General features: G+C 40.0%; 1 protein-coding gene across 11 annotated transcripts in view; it reads right to left on the reverse strand.

Moving 5' to 3' along the window:
- LOC106603640 (neural cell adhesion molecule 1) overlaps positions 1-16,149 on the reverse strand; it is a 305,941-nt gene that overhangs the window by 13,713 nt on the left and 276,079 nt on the right. For 7 of the 11 annotated variants that reach the window (XM_045717229.2, XM_045717231.2, XM_045717233.2 and 4 more), the window contains 4 exons: positions 10,971-11,095; positions 10,376-10,556; positions 347-554; positions 34-147 (listed from right to left, as the gene is read on the reverse strand). In XM_045717229.2, the coding sequence (XP_045573185.1) occupies positions 34-147; positions 347-554; positions 10,376-10,556; positions 10,971-11,095 (628 nt within the window). Of the gene's footprint in view, positions 1-29; positions 148-346; positions 555-4,841; positions 6,144-10,375; positions 10,557-10,970; positions 11,096-16,149 lie in introns of those variants that run through there. The other 4 variants (XM_082974678.1, XM_045717240.2, XM_045717241.2 and 1 more) reach the window with 2 other exon arrangements.

The raw sequence follows: 16,149 nt of genomic DNA on the forward strand, positions 1-16,149 counted from the left end.
GGGTCTACCTACAGCCAGTACTGGAGTACTCACTCGGGCTCGGTAAGAGGGGTGGTCTCATTGGGCTCTGTGGGTCCCCCCCCTTCATGGTTAGGGGTGCGGTCCTCTGTCCTCACCTCCACGATGGGCTCCTTTGACTCGTCCTTCCTGTAAGGGGAAAAAGAGTTTTGAATAAATGCTGGTGCAGTGCAAGTATACTGCAGTGAGTCGTTTTGGTTAAAAACACTGCAATTCTGCACTGCCAAACTGTGGTCTAGTGTCTGGGAGTAGCTACTGCTCAAAGTGCATACAGCATTTCAGAGAGAAAAGCAAGGGAGCCAGGGAGCAGAGAAGAAGAGAGACTCACATGAATGCCGCTTTGCCCTCCTCGATGTCCTTGTTCTTTGCTCCAGGTCCAGACTTGCCGCAAAAATTAACGGCAATGCACATGAGGAAGCCACACTTGTTGAGGAAGTAGCAGGTCACATCGACGCCCACCAGCAGCAGCACAAAGACCACGATGAGGATCCCCACGATGGCCCCCGTGCCCAGGCCTGAGCCACTAGTCATGGTGTCTGGAACGAAGGAAAGAGAAGGAAGAGAGAGAAGAGCGAGAGAATAAGGAAGACAGAGAGAGTAGAGAGAAAGTTAGAGGGAGGGAGAAAAAATGGGAAGAGAGGGAGTTAAAGAGAAAGTTACAGAGAGCGAGGAAAAGATAGAGACAGAAATGCGGAGTCAGCCTTTATCTCAAACCTTTCATCCATAACTTCAGAATGTCAGACTGCTTCCCTCCAGGCCTCAAGTGTGTTGTTGTTCTTTTAGTAGGCTCTGGGCCAAATCATTACATATTCTACTCCAAATACATCAGAGTGACACAACTAATTTCTGCACTTGATTTAATCTGTTATGATTAAAAATAGGTTGATGGTCTGATTATCAAACACCACAATCTTGGGCCTAGGGAAATCACACAGCATTTCATTAGTTGCATTCAACCAATAAACAACTGTCAGTTACTATCTAAGTTAATATGTTAGACACACCATTGCATGTATCAGCCATGTACGATACTATATTAGAGGTGAGCTGATACATATATTACCCATATTAAGACAACACACCAGACATGCCAATCACGACATGCTATACTAATCTAATCATTAGAACATGAAGCAATCTAATGGTGCGTCAATCAAAAATCATAAAGTTGAGTTCATAAACAGGTCAACCATTGGAAAACCTGGTTCATGTTACCAACCTTTCCCAAAATAAGATACAGCAACATTAGATAAATATGCTTGTTTTCATATCATTACTGCCTGTAAGGGTCTATATGCCTATATGACCCCATATGTGTATTTCGCTTACCCACTCTCACTATTGTTGACAGCAAAAAGCAGTGGAAAGACAGTCAAATCAAACATTGTGCAAATACGTTTCAATCTCTTTTACACAGATGAATACTGCACACAAACAAATGCACACAGAAACAAACAATGCGGAAATAAAGCCAATCATTAGGGCAATGCATTGCGTTTTCATAAAGTAAACATACACGAGCTACAGTACTTACCAGAAAATGAACAAGGTTATATTCAGGACTATGAAAAATACTACAATATTAATATGAATAAGAATCTATAATATGCATTGCTCCACTACAATGGATGAGCATGCATCCACACTGTTTATACTCTGCCTTCCACACACTTCGTTCTACATGAACACACACACCATACATTATCATGAACATGAGTTAATGCGAGCTAGTAACCCAACCACGAAACTGTTAAACAGATGAATGTTTCACACAAAATGTATTGCTATGCTTTGTGTCAAATCAATCTCACACAATCAAATGTTGAAATCATTTGCACCTAATTTGCATTTAGTAAACCGACACACAAAGAGATCAGAGATTTGCTCTGACAGAATAATCTAAAACTCCTGTTAGTTCAATACAATCAAGAGCATTTGGATTATGGTTGATTTGACACATAATGCTCTACATATGACAAACATGTTAGCTAGAATTATGATGACGGATCAAAGTTCAATTCCAATCTTTGTTAGCTTTGTTAGGGGTCAAATATGAGACAATTTGTATTCTGAAATAAAGCAAAACACAGGCAATCCTCGATTTGGACTTACTCTTTGCTCTTGTCATATTGAGAATGTCAGGTTGTCCAAATGTCAGACTCATACACCACACAGTATTCACAGTAGAATCAATGCAATAAAATGAACCGGTACTTGAATAATTCTATGATTACTGGAAAACCATCATCAAAACAGGGAAGGCTCCAGGGTAGGCATTTTTTTAAACCTTTATTTCTACAGGTTTTTCTCATTGAGATAACATCTCTTTTCCAAGAGATGCCTGGTCCAATAAGAGATCTGGTCCAATATAGTTGGGTCATATGAACCTGTCATGCAATTTCATCAACATTGTTCCCTTTCTGAGTTCAATGAAATGCACAGGAAGAGACTTTAAGGGAGCAATTTGTTACTTTTTGGGCGACCCGACCAAATTCACATAGAAATGTGAGTTATAGATATGTCATTCTCATTGAAAGCAAGACTAAGAAGCGGTAGATGTGTTCTATGTGGGCTATTTCTATGCTTCCCCTTCTTAAGTTTGGTTTTCGCTTCTTTTACTTTTGGTTTTGTACACAAGCTTAAAACACCTGAAAATGCTAAATTGTTGGTTATTGAAAATATATTTCACAGCGATTTAGATGGGACGCTATATATTGCTTACTTTGACAAAAAACATTTTTGGCAAACTATTCGAACTTTAGCAACCAGGAAATCACGGAGCGATTTCTTCATATTGCACCCTTTATTAAAAAATTCAATCAAAGTGCTCATTCCCATTGAAATGTATTGAGAGCATTCCCTCCAAATTACCAGGATGCCTGGGTCTTATCTTACTGTAATACACAAAGTGATTTTGGCAAACAGTAGGCAATGTTTGTACTCCAGGATCAATAAAATATGTTTAAGGAGACTGATTGAGACTTGGCTGCATAGAAAGGACCGCAAGGCGCTACAGAGGGTAGTGCGTACTGCCCAGTACGTCACTGGGCCAAGCTTCCTCTATACCAGGCGGTGTCAGAGGAAGGCCCTAAAAATTGTCAAAGACACCAGCCATCCTAGTCATAGACTGTTATCTCTGCTACCACACGGCAAGTGGTACCGGAGGGTCTAGGTCCAAAAGGCTCGTTAACAGATTCTACCCCCAAGCCAGAAGACTGCTGGACAGTTAATCAAATAGCTACCCGGACTATTTGCATTGACCCCTCCTTTTTTTATTAGAATTTATTTTTACGCTGCTACTACTCACTCTTTATTATCTATGCAGTCACTTTACCCCTACCCACATGTACATATTACCTCAATTACCTCAACTAACCTGTACCCCCGAACATTTAATCGGTCCGGTACCCCAAGTATATAGCCTCGTTATTGTGTTACTTTTTTTATTTATTTAGTCAGTATTTTCTTAAACCTTATTTTTCTTAAAAATACATTGTTGGTAAAGGGCTTGTAAGTAAGCATTTAACAGTACTTGTATTCGGCGCATGTGACAAATAACATTTGATGATTTGATTTGTGATCATTTATGCAAATCCGCTCAACACTGGTACCTTGAAAAGGAGGATACTTTGTGTGGCAGAAACACAAATTCAGACACACACTTGATTTATGTATTTGTAGATTTGTAGCGTCTTGTCAGACCAGAGTTTACAATATCTGTCACTGTCACTGATTGCTCTTCTTTGAAATCATGTTGGTGACTGCATACTGTAATTCCACCAGTCTACATTACGCATAAAGAGGGATGATATGACAGTAGTAAAAAGTAATACTGGCAATAGTTGACAAAGATTTAGCACCATGCAGTGCAGAACTGTATTGTATATTCCAATACCTTGCAAATGGTATGTTCAAATAATGTAAAAATCTCATCAGGGAAATGATCGTAAATGTCATTACCTGAGTGAGTCACCAGATTTGACTCAAAATGGATACCCATGGCATACATTTCTATAAGTCTAGCACATAGTATATTGCAACTGAGAGTTGAGATGTGTGCTTTCTGCCTCTGCTGGAATGGCTTTAATGATGGCGTTGTTGATATAAACCTCAATATACCCCTCATATGGCTACAGCTAATGTATTGGAGGGCAGCTCATTTATTAATACCATGCACCAGGGAGCTGATAGGAACATACTTTTCAGCGACTGCTGCAGTGCTGGGGAACAACTCAAACAAACAGAATACAGGAAGTAGGATAGAAACACAGTCAATAACACCAGCGGGCAACATTACCAGCGGGCAACATTTGGCATGAGATGTCATAATGTTGTCGTTCTCTGGTTGTAAACTGGTTATCTGGTCAAATAGAACCAGGTTTTGCTGTCTTTTTCATGGCATCAATATGCCTGGGAAATACATAATAATTTGTTATCTGGTCAGATTACAACAAGATTAACATGTTATTTTTTCTGGTCATTTGTCATTTTACAATCATTATTTAACCTGACTATGTAGGGCACTAAAGACGACGGCCTGACATCATTGCAACCTGTTTTGCCCTCTGGGTATGACTTTGAAGATAGGAAGCATAGTAGTATAGTACGGTTAAGGTACTGCATGGATTCAAAAAGTGAACATATGGGTACCCACAGAGGTTCAAAACGATCCACATAGTGTGCTTTTTATCTCTAGACAGATTACTCTCCCTACTTGATATCATAAAAGCGACAAGTTTCAACTCAATCTGCTGTCACCTATGAAAACTTGGCGGACGTCTTTAAGGAGTAGCACTTGCTTGTATGAAAGAAGAACCAAACAATGAGATTGGCACATGCGAACCCAGGAGCCAAACTCCCGGCGCATCACTTTATTACCTTCAGAGTCAATTTAAAAATGTGGGAAGGGGGTGGGGGTGTAAAACTGCGAGAAGACTCATCACAAAATGCTCATCTGAGTTTTGAACAAAGGACATCGATCTCTCTTTCCCATGGCAGAGTGTTTTCAGTGCAGTCAGGCTTTAGGGATAGTCCTAACCTTGGTTTACAACCCCATGATATATGACACTTTGTTCAAGTATCAGACGAGCACAAGATATGGGCTAAAACAAACTTAGCATTTCTGAGGATGAACAGTCAACAGAAGTCAGCACTGTGGCACATGCTTGCATTTCAGTATGCAAGTCTCCAGCTCTAGCTGTTATTTTTTCAAAAAAGTCATAACACATTATTTTATAATTTCTTCTTAAAACCTACAATGATTACAGCATGGAAACACACTGGTAAGTACCTACAAAAATGTGTCATAGAATATAATCATTTCACATTATTGAAAATGACTGACAGATTTTAGTTGTAAACAGCTGTAGCGTTAATTTTGAGCATTTTCTGTTTTCAGGTAAAAAGAGAACAAAATAAACAACAAAAAGAACAGCCTATATTTTGTTCTGAAGATCTTTTGAAAATATTATGTACACTTTGTCACAAAACATCATTTGAATGACCTTCAAACGGACAAGGCAGTAGCTTGTTCGTCATATAATCATCCCGTTCAAAACAAGCCTTGACTATGAAAAGAAATTAGAAGACGTAAGAAACTTGAGATGTCATGAAATCTTCATGACTAATCTTAACCAATGCAAAAATCTTCTGAAAAATGTGCCTTCTCTGTTATGTAAAGTAGGAACAATGACAATTGAAGCTTTTATCCAAAAACACAAGGTAAGCACTGTTTTTTTCCTACAATGTCCCAATATGACTCATGTCCATTGTGTGGTATAACAAAACTTTTTCAATGCTGCCTTATTCAAATCCATAATTTTTACTTTATGTAAAATAAAAATGTATGACAAAAAAATCTAAAACATTCAGAATGATATAAGTACCAAGCACCCCATTTTAACCCTTTAACATAAAACTGATATCTTGATTCTTCGTCTTTTGTGTGTGTGTATGTCTGCACAAGGGTCAAAAGGCATAAAAAACAAAGGGGTCTGGCCAAGATTTGAAGGCCAAGCTATCTTCTCTCCTTAAGCAAAACCCAGTTTATGAGAGCAAGAACACTGTCAGCATGGAGAGGATGAGAGATGCCAGAGTGTATTTCACACACAAGCAACCAAGGGTAGCTGAGACCAAAAAACACAGACAAAACCACACAAAACACAAAGATTGTTCACAGATATTCACAGTAAAAAAGTGAAAAATAAAAGTTTACACCAACAACAAAAAAATACAATTTAGTATATGACAAATGTAAAGGTCCAGAGGTGCCCAAGATCACACATGAAGACAGGACAAGGAGAGAAGGGGAGGTGGGAGAGAAATAGGAAAAGGGAGAGAGAAAAAAGAGAGATAGAAAATAGGTCAGAAATACAGAAACGCAAGTTCGAAAGGTTCATTGAGACTAAACAAGGGAATAAAAAAGGAAATCCAAGCAAGTTAGAGGATCAAAAAAAAAAAAAAATCAATAGCATGTTAGTAGCACAACAAATGACATGTATCACAGCAAGCAAAGGTGAAAGGTCAGAGAATAGTTAAAGGTGCTGCGTGACGGGAAATATCGACAGAGACATATATTTCAGCAATATGGCCCGAGGAGGTCGGGTATATGGCCAATATACCATGGCAAAGGGCTGTTCTGAAGCACGACGCAACGAGGATTGCCTGGATACAGCACTTAGCCGTGGTATAATATTGGCCATATACCTGACCTCTTCTGGCCTTATTGCTTATACTACACACTCACAAAGTGCCTTATTGCTATTATAAACTCGTTACCAAGATAATTAGAACAGTCAACAAGTAATTTTGTGTCATACCTGTGGTAGATTGTCGGATATACCACTGCTTTCAGCCAATCAGCATCCAAGACCCAAATTACCCAGTTTATAATAACACATATAGGACATTCTCCCTGGTTAATTAACAACAGGTGTGTTCTCACAAAAATTACAGTACAGATCATACTGTTTGTATAATTTAAATAATGGGCAATCCCCTGGATGTGAGAGCACATCAAGGAGAGAGTAATTAAATCGAATTCTCCATGCGGGAGAGTTGCCCAAGCAAAACACACATTCAAAAATAAAAACTGGTTATAATGTCAAGGCGATATCAAATGGCAGGTGAAATGGATTAATGGGTGATCTCATGTTACTAAAACTGCAAAAGTGAATTGCTTTTTAATAGCTTTACTCCATGTCAACCTTAGCCAGGGAGATTTGGATTGGTCAATTTAGAACTCCAGTGACCCTTGCACGCTCAGTATTGAGCACGCTCAAAATATCAACCCCTCGAGGAGACGTGAAATCAAGTGGGTCAGTATTTTCTTTATTCAACCTTACCTTGTTTTTAACTTGACCTGCACTGAGGAACATCGATTGAAGTTTACTTTATATATATATATATATATATATATATATATATATATATATATATATATATATATATATATATATATATATATATATATATATATATATATTATATACAGTACCAGTCAAAAGTTTGGATACACCTACTCATTCAAGGGTTTTTCTTTATTTTTACTATTTTCTAGAGAGTGTGCAAAGCTGTCATCATGGCAAAGCGTGACTACTTTGAAAAATCTCAAATATAAAATATATTCTGATTTGCTTAACATTTTTTTGGTTACTACATGATTCCATATGTGTTATTTCATAGTTTTGATGTCTTCACTATTATTCTACAATGTAGAAAAGACTAAAAATAAAGAAAAACCCTGGAATGAGTAGGTGTGTTCAAACTTTTGACAGGAACTGTATGAAGAGAATAAAGTAAACAAAACATTTAAAGTAAACTTCATATCATATGCACTCACCTATATTTATTTAGCTAATAAGTTGCATAGCCAATATATAACACAGAACGAGGATTTATGACGCAGCAGCTGTTTTCGGCCACATTTACCAAGAACAGCTGTGGACCTTAGTCGGTGCAGATGTTTAGCTTAAAAATATACCCCTTCTTTTTTCCTCAAACCCCCACACGCTTCGCATAAAAACAACTGGCACTGGCATTAGCACTGCGACACATGTAGTGGCAAAATAACTCAAATGAAAAAATGTAATAAAGCAGTAGATAAAAAGGGAACTTGGACAGTGTCCGTGAACCTGCTCTGGCAGAATAACGAGTGATCCAAACCTCCCACTGCTACAGTATATGGATGGTTCCCACAAAGTGCGTGAAAAAGCCAGTCCTTGTGCCATGCACTGGCAGATGCCTGTTAGGTCTCAAGTAAAGCATTAACACATTAATCCTATTGAAGCGTCACCATGCAAGACTGGAGGCTGCATCCCCACGGAGGCTGCATCCCCATCGAGCCAAGGCACATATTCAGGTCAGTAAATACAGCAGTGAGCCTGAACTGAGACCCATTAAACCTGGCTTTGAAATAGAAAGATGGGAGAAAAAGAAAGAGAGACAGAGGAGAGCAAGATGGAGAGACACTGACTTTTGATCCTCTTTCATTGAAACATCAAAAAAGCCAGAGAGAGAGAATGTGCATGAGATAAATTGAAGAGAGAGGAAGCATGGAAGATGGGGAAAAAGAGAGCTCAAAAGAGATAGAGGGAGCTACCAATAGAGGCATAAGAAAGAGAAAAAGACAGAAGGGAGGGTGGAAAAGTAAGAGACAAAAACATATAGAGATATAGAGAAAGAGATAAATAGAAAGAGACGGGTTCCAAGCTCAGGTTTGGTCAGTGGGGAGGCAGCCCAAGTTAAAATGCAAACCTCTCAGACCACAACACTGTCAACAGAACATCAGCTGACCATGACCACTGAGGCAGGGGCATCGCTATGGACTTGAAGAGAATGTTCTAGGCCTGACAGATACAATTTGTCCTGACATTATTGCTCACTGAACCTGTGCAGCAGTGTCAGCCAAGACGTTATAGGCCCGCAGAGACCAAAGGACTAATCTCATTCTACAGCAGGGCTGTTCAATTTCCGGTCTTGGAGGCCGAAACACCATTTTTTGTTTCTACTTGGTACTTAATTCCACTCTGGTGCTCCTAGGTCTAAAACAGTCCCTTATTAGATGGAGAGGATGAAAACCAGAAGTGTTTTGGCCCTCCAGGACCCACATTGAACAGCCCTGCCCTACGGCAACAAAGACTCACAGTGGGCAAAAATATTCTGCCTAAAACAGTGAGACTAAAATGCTGACCAGACCGTTCGTGTTGCGCACGCAAGAGTTACAAAAATAATGTTACACATACATGTTATTAAACCATTTCATCCAAACTGCTCGCGTGCGTCAACGAGCATCTGCGTAGCCAGGTGCTAAAATATATCTTGGTCCTATTCTTGACGCGCTGCAAGTCCCGCCTCTCCCATCTCCTCATTGGTTTTTAGGAGCATATACCCAGGTGGGTGATTGAAAGCTAAGCTGAGGTCCACACTCCAGTCCAGTTGGTGGTGGTAATGCACCTTAAAGTTGATTGCCAACCGCCATATAAAGTCCACAGAAGAAGAAGAAGACTAAGACTGAAGGAGGAGAGATTACTAGAAACTAACTAGGTTTCCCCTTTTATCTGTGGATTAATTGTCAGAGTAGAGAACACATGATTTTGTGTGACTCAAAATTGAGATCCAGGAAAAAAAGGACCTTGTGCATTTCAGGTAAAATAACCCAATGTTTAATTATATCCCAGGACAAATTAGCTAGCAATACCAAGCTAGCTAGCTAGCTAAATGTCCATGAATGTGTTTCGACCTGTCCCCAAATTAATATAGTTGGTTCAGAATTTGTTTTGATATATCAACCTGATCGCATTTGGTGTGGATGGACAAAATCAACATGCGCGCAGATGCAGTCGCGCGGTGTATTCAGCCCGGTGTATTCAGCATGTAACTGCCACAGTCCTTTTTCAATTCTGTCTATCGTATCACCCCAAAGCTTTGTGCAATGGTGGGAAAAATGTTTCCAGATTAATAAATATGATCCCTGAGGTAGCCCTGACAGAAGTCAGAAGAGAACTTTGCTACTCTGTTCTTTATCTGTCTAACTTTTGTCTTTTTCCCACCTTCTTTTGGGATGAACAACTTGATGAGGGTGTGCCGATTACAACTCCACCTTCAAATCAAGAACGAATGAAAATATCATCCAGCACAAAGGTTCAAACCAATCAATTACCCCAACAGGTTAACCCAACATGTCAGGACAGAGGAATGACGTCTACATCTGTGTCAGCGCTACGGTTGTCTCAAGACCTAACTAGAAGTCCATTTGGGTGAAGGATTGGAGGAATAAACATAGATACATCTGGTCACGGTGGCAGTGTTTCTGTTGGCAGTGTGTGTGTCATTGAGGTGCAGGGTGGGGGGGCAGTACCTGGGATGGCGGTAGGCTCTGCTGCAGTCCTAAAGGAGATGGTGCCGGGCTGGGACTTGCCCTGCTGGTTCTCGGCCACCACGTAGACTTCATACTCCGTGTTCCAGTCCAGGCTGCTCAGCACCACGTACTCACTGCCATGGGGCAGGCGGATCTCCGGCTTCCAGTCCGAAACGTGCTTCTAGGGAAGGTCGCAGAAAAGGGGGGGAGGGTGAAACACTCAGACAGGACTCAGACATCCGTGGCTATGACACTCAAGCAAACTGCCCATCACTTTATATCACTGTAAAATGTTTCTATGCATTCACACTTATTTGGCCATCCATGAATCTTCCTACATGAATCCCTAACCATTTATCAATCTAGGCATAAACACAATAGTGATCTGTTGTCAATCTATTCAAATCATCTGATCCATTCCTCAGTTTTTCATATGTATATCCATAAGTCTATGTGCATTTTGCTGAACTGAAATCATCACAGTACAATCAAACAGGGGAGATACGTAATAAATACGCTGAAAATCATATTTTTGGGGAAAACCAGGAAGCAAAGCGGTATACACAGCGTTACCTCCTTGTCCTGTCATACTCACAGCCCTGTATCTGATCAGGTAATGTTTGATGGGCGAGCCCCCATCGTCCTGCTTGATCCAGTTGACCTTGAGGGCGTTGCCCATGGTCTGCAGCTTGCCCTCCAGCTTAGGGGGACTGGGCTCCCCTAAACGGGACATAGCGGGACACAGCGGTCAGTCAGTTACCATGGCAACGACCTACATGCTCAGCTCAGTCTCCTGCCCTTGGCCCTTAATGCAGGTGGCATGGCTGAATGCATCTGTCCCTCATTAAAGCCCATTGTCGGAGAACCAACACACGTCCTCAAATCTGCCCCATCGCTTCAGGAGCTCAAACCACTGTGGGATACGCACTTAATGTCAATCCCTTGTCTCTGGTTTTTGTGTATTTACTGCTTTAAATGTCATACATCTAGAGGACAAATGGATTGTCTTTACAGTGGCAGTGGCAGAGGATGTTACAAGACGATACAATTAAGTTTTGTCCCTCAGACTCAAGGGCGGTATTATGACAAAGGGACAGTGAGGGCAGTGGGTAGTGGGGTGAGGGCCGTGGGTAGTGGGGTGAGCCGATGAGGAGATGTAATTCTCCTTCAGGAGCAGCTCGTTATCTGGCCTCTCCTCCAGACTAATGACAGGGACACATACTAATTAGCCTCCTCGTCTTGATTAGACATGTTACTCTATTACATTTAATAACATAATCATGATCTGCTGGGAAGTGAGGGTTGGTGTGTTCCAGCATGTGTACGGTATGTGTGTGTGTGTGTGTGTGTGTGTGTGTGTGTGCACCTTTTGAGAGTGCCTGTGTTCGTGTCTAATGATGTTAGCGTTCAAATTTACAGCCATGTCACCTCAGTCACAGAGAGTGTAGGGAGGAGACATCAATCACCATAACTCATTCAACATGGGCACATTGGTTACACACATTTAGTGGTGTGAATATGCTATTAAAATAACTCATGCAGAACACAGAATGTTACATACAGCTCCAGTATTCTACTCCCCACTATCACTAACCGCCCAAAAGGTGGTACCAGGTTTCAATTGGCTGCTGCAGCACATCTGCAATGTACACCGAATTGTTTGTTTTTCGCTGAGATCAAAGGAGATTATTTACTGTCCCATTTGTATGTATTTTTTTCTGAAATTTTGCAGTCAGACACCCTGACCTTAGGTCACAACTGGTACAAGTTTTGAAGCTCAGTGCCATGCTTGAGGGAGCATTATTGCCCATGATCACCCTGATGATATTTATCCACCAATGAACTCTGAGAGCGGATCATTCCCACAGAGGGCAGTGAAAGAGCAGTAGACAACAGCAATGGTTCCAGGCATTCTGAAAGAAACCTATGGAAGTGCAGGAGGGAATATTAATGTTGGACTTTCAATTATACTTCAGCATGGAAGTCTGTTTGGACCACCTCCTTTGACTTCAGCCAAAATAAGGTAAGAAAAATAAGAAATCATAGGGTTAAAGACAGACAGATGAAACCTGCTCCACTTTTGCCCCCCCGATCAAGTGGATCTTGGCCTAAAGCTCCCTGACTTCAACCTGACTGAATCCTATGATGATTGGATTGTATTTTTCATTTTTATCCTCTACCTTGGCCCTGAAAAGCTGAGTACTTTCATTTTTATTTAAATTGAGTTGTATCTTAATTAATGACACTTCAAACATTAATTGCAGGGATTACACAATTAGTCAATTAGGCATGCGTGAAGGCACTTGTTCTTGAACTCAGATTATCTGATTACATTCTCTTGAAAATGCATTCGAATAAATAGTCTTGGAGTAAGCATGATTTGATGCCGGAATTGAAATAAACAGGGTTAGTGATAAGAAAAAGCAGTCAAAATGGTGGCATATACAGAGAGTTATATTCATAGTTTATCCAGTCATGAGCATCATTCCCAGTTAGGTGAGGTTTTTCCAAATGCTAAGAAGAAAGAATAGTCATTAAGGTTATACATGAATTAGAGATATTAACAAAAACATGCTCTATCATGCAAACACCGCTTTTATTCAATATGTAGTGATTCGGGTATATTTGAAGTATCAATTTGTGATAGTCGCATGATCATCCCCATTTTCATCTGATGCAACAATAACTCAATCTTTTTATTGGTCTCCCTAAATAAATACTGTACAGATAGCATTACTTTAAGTGTGTCTGCACAGTAGTGCATACATACGTCATATCAATTTCTGAACGTTACATTAGACAAAAAGGCTTTATGTGTCAGATTCTTTACTCTAACTGACATGAACTGACATGGTTAAATGCAATTATGCTCTGGAGTAAATAAAACTTGAGCTACCTTCACTGAATCACCTAAATTCTTATTCACTTTTTCAGCTCTTTTAAAGGCATCCCCGCATGTGTGAACAAATTAGCTTATTGCTAGGTTTATTGTGCCCAAATGCAATGGAAAGATTATTGTCACACCAGATGGGTTAAAGAAGTCATGAATTGTAAATGGGACTGTAAGTTTTCAGTCTGTATCAATACATGTGAATAACACAGAGGCACTCTGGAAGACAAACACAGACAGACAGGACATACATGCAGACAGGCCAGAACTTTCTGTCTGGTGAGACAGTAGAAAAGAAACAAGGGAGTTGGAGGAAAGAGGAGTGAACTTGCATGCATGCAGTAATGTGGGGTGAATACCACTGTTAGTCTGTCCAGAAAAGCATTCTGGGAGACAGAGTTTGAAAAGGAATTAACTCCATCGCTGAGTAGGTCAATCCAGATAAATAAAATTCAATGAGAGTGCGATGCAGTTGCTATAAGTGATGGTTTCAAAAAAGTGCTTTAAAAATATGTTCTGTTTGCATATGATAGCCACCAAAAAAGAAAACTCTAGAAAATACATCAGGGTTAGAGGTCAACCGTTTGCTTATCTCCAACTTCATTATGTAATGCTCACTGATAGCTATATAGCAGCATATTTAATATATTATGTGATGTATAGCTTTTAAGAAGGCAATGAGGGAAATATACATCTCTCAGAAAAAACGTGAATTATACCCTCTCTCTTAGTGGGATACCAAGTAAGCATACACAAATCTACATACAATTGTAGCAATATGATTGGATAGAATGCAGGTTGACCTAAGGTCAAAATCTATTCAATGGTTGCTCTCTATTGTTCTACCAAAGTAGATTATTTTAGCTTAAAATCAAATCTAGTTTCCCACTGCTGCTTATTGATATAATACGAATTGACCAAACAGAACCAAAAAAATTACCTTCTGTTCACCAACGAAGACGACATCATCAGCACCATGCAAGAGCCACATGACAAAGTCATATCATACGCAGGCACATGATTGGTTGAAAGGAAAGTGGAGGGGGGGGGGGGGGGGTCACATGGAAAATACAAAACATTTTTTAAATGATGTAAACATGGGTAAGGTACAAAACAATAAGAAAGTTAAAGACAAAATGATACAAAACAGAAACACAAACGACAAAAAGAAATACATAAGTTCACAACAGAACTTCTTTACACATCAAATAGACATAGAAAACATGTACAGCAACTAGATACATGAAGCATTTTAAGACATCCAGTTTCGGGTTTTCAGTGTATTGAATAGATATGTCATGACCAGGAATAAGCAGGCTCATATATGCAGGCTAAGATATGTCACTGTAATGTTTTTGTGTGAACTAGATGCCAATTCCATGAAATGCTGTCTGTCCAAAATTGCCTCATGCATCTTTCCTTGAAACAGTATTTCCTCTGGACTGGAATTCATGCGAATATAAATGTTTCATACTCTATTTCTACACAAACTAAATAATGGCTTTGTATAAGACTGTAGCATATATTTAGGAAAACTCTTGACCTTAAAGGGTCTTCATAGAACCTTGTTTTCTGTGAACATTGTACATTTTGGCTCCAACCAAGTTGTGTAAAAGAAAAGAAAACCAGAGGAAACTCTGCAGTATTGACAATACTGATTGACAAAGCACATTGTCAAATGTCATATGTGCAACTAAATATGGTATATGACAACAACAATATGACCACATTTGCGGGTGGGGGGGGTTGATCAGCAACAGAGGAGATAGCTAAATGGGGGGGGGGGGTGATCAGCAACAGATGAGATAGACAGTTTGGGGGGGGGGGGGGTGATCAGTAACAGATAGACAGTTTGGGGGGGGGTGATCAGCAACAGATAGACAGTTTGGGGGGGGGGGTGATCAGCAACAGATGAGATAGACAGTTGGGGGGGTGATCAGCAACAGATGAGATAGACAGTTGGGGGGGGGGTGATCAGCAACAGATAGACAGTTTGGGGGGGGGGTGATCAGCAACAGATGAGATAGACAGTTGGGGGGGTGATCAACAACAGATGAGATAGACAGTTGGGGGGGGGGGGTGATCAGCAATAGATGAGATAGCTAAATGAGATAGCTGAAGTCCTCACACATTGTAGGACTTTAGGATACATACTGTATCTCTGAGGGCATATTGTCAAAAGATATGGCCTCGATGTATGAGAATGCAGAATAAACCCATACCATAGTATAAAGTCCCATACTTTAAGAAATAATGTTCAATATGTTCATAGCGGAAATAAACACTGAGTGGACTCTGAACCTCGTTTTATGAATTATAAACATCATTAGACATGCAACATACTTACTCCAATTACCTGGTATCAAATGCATATAAAGAACGCACACTTGTTAACACACCTGAAGCCTTGAGGAAAAATCCCTCATGCCATTATTCACATTTAGCTAACTAGAATACTAATCACACGTGAAGGCAATCAGTATTGAATAATGACTGATTTGTTAATATTAGTTACATAAGCTCTACAACTTATCATTCTACAGGTAAGTCAAAATCTAATTAGTAACTAATAGAGCAGTGTTATATTACAGCTGTTATATGATGTATATTGGTTAGCCTGGTACATGACCTACAAAATAGTTACTCAGGCTTCCTTATATTTTTCACAGTAGATAGATACCAGCAATTCAACAAATACATAGCACGCGCACGCACGCACGCACGCGCACGCACACACACCCACACACACACACACACACACACACACACACACACACCACACACGAGGACCCAATGTTGACCCATAGCAGCTTCCTAATTTACAGCCAATCAAATCAGCTATGTTTATCCTAACAATACCTTAGGGAAACCTGATTTACCTTTC

This window comes from Salmo salar, chromosome 04 (assembly GCF_965601325.2).
Source record: "Salmo salar chromosome 04, fSalSal1, whole genome shotgun sequence".
NCBI lineage: Eukaryota > Metazoa > Chordata > Actinopteri > Salmoniformes > Salmonidae > Salmo > Salmo salar.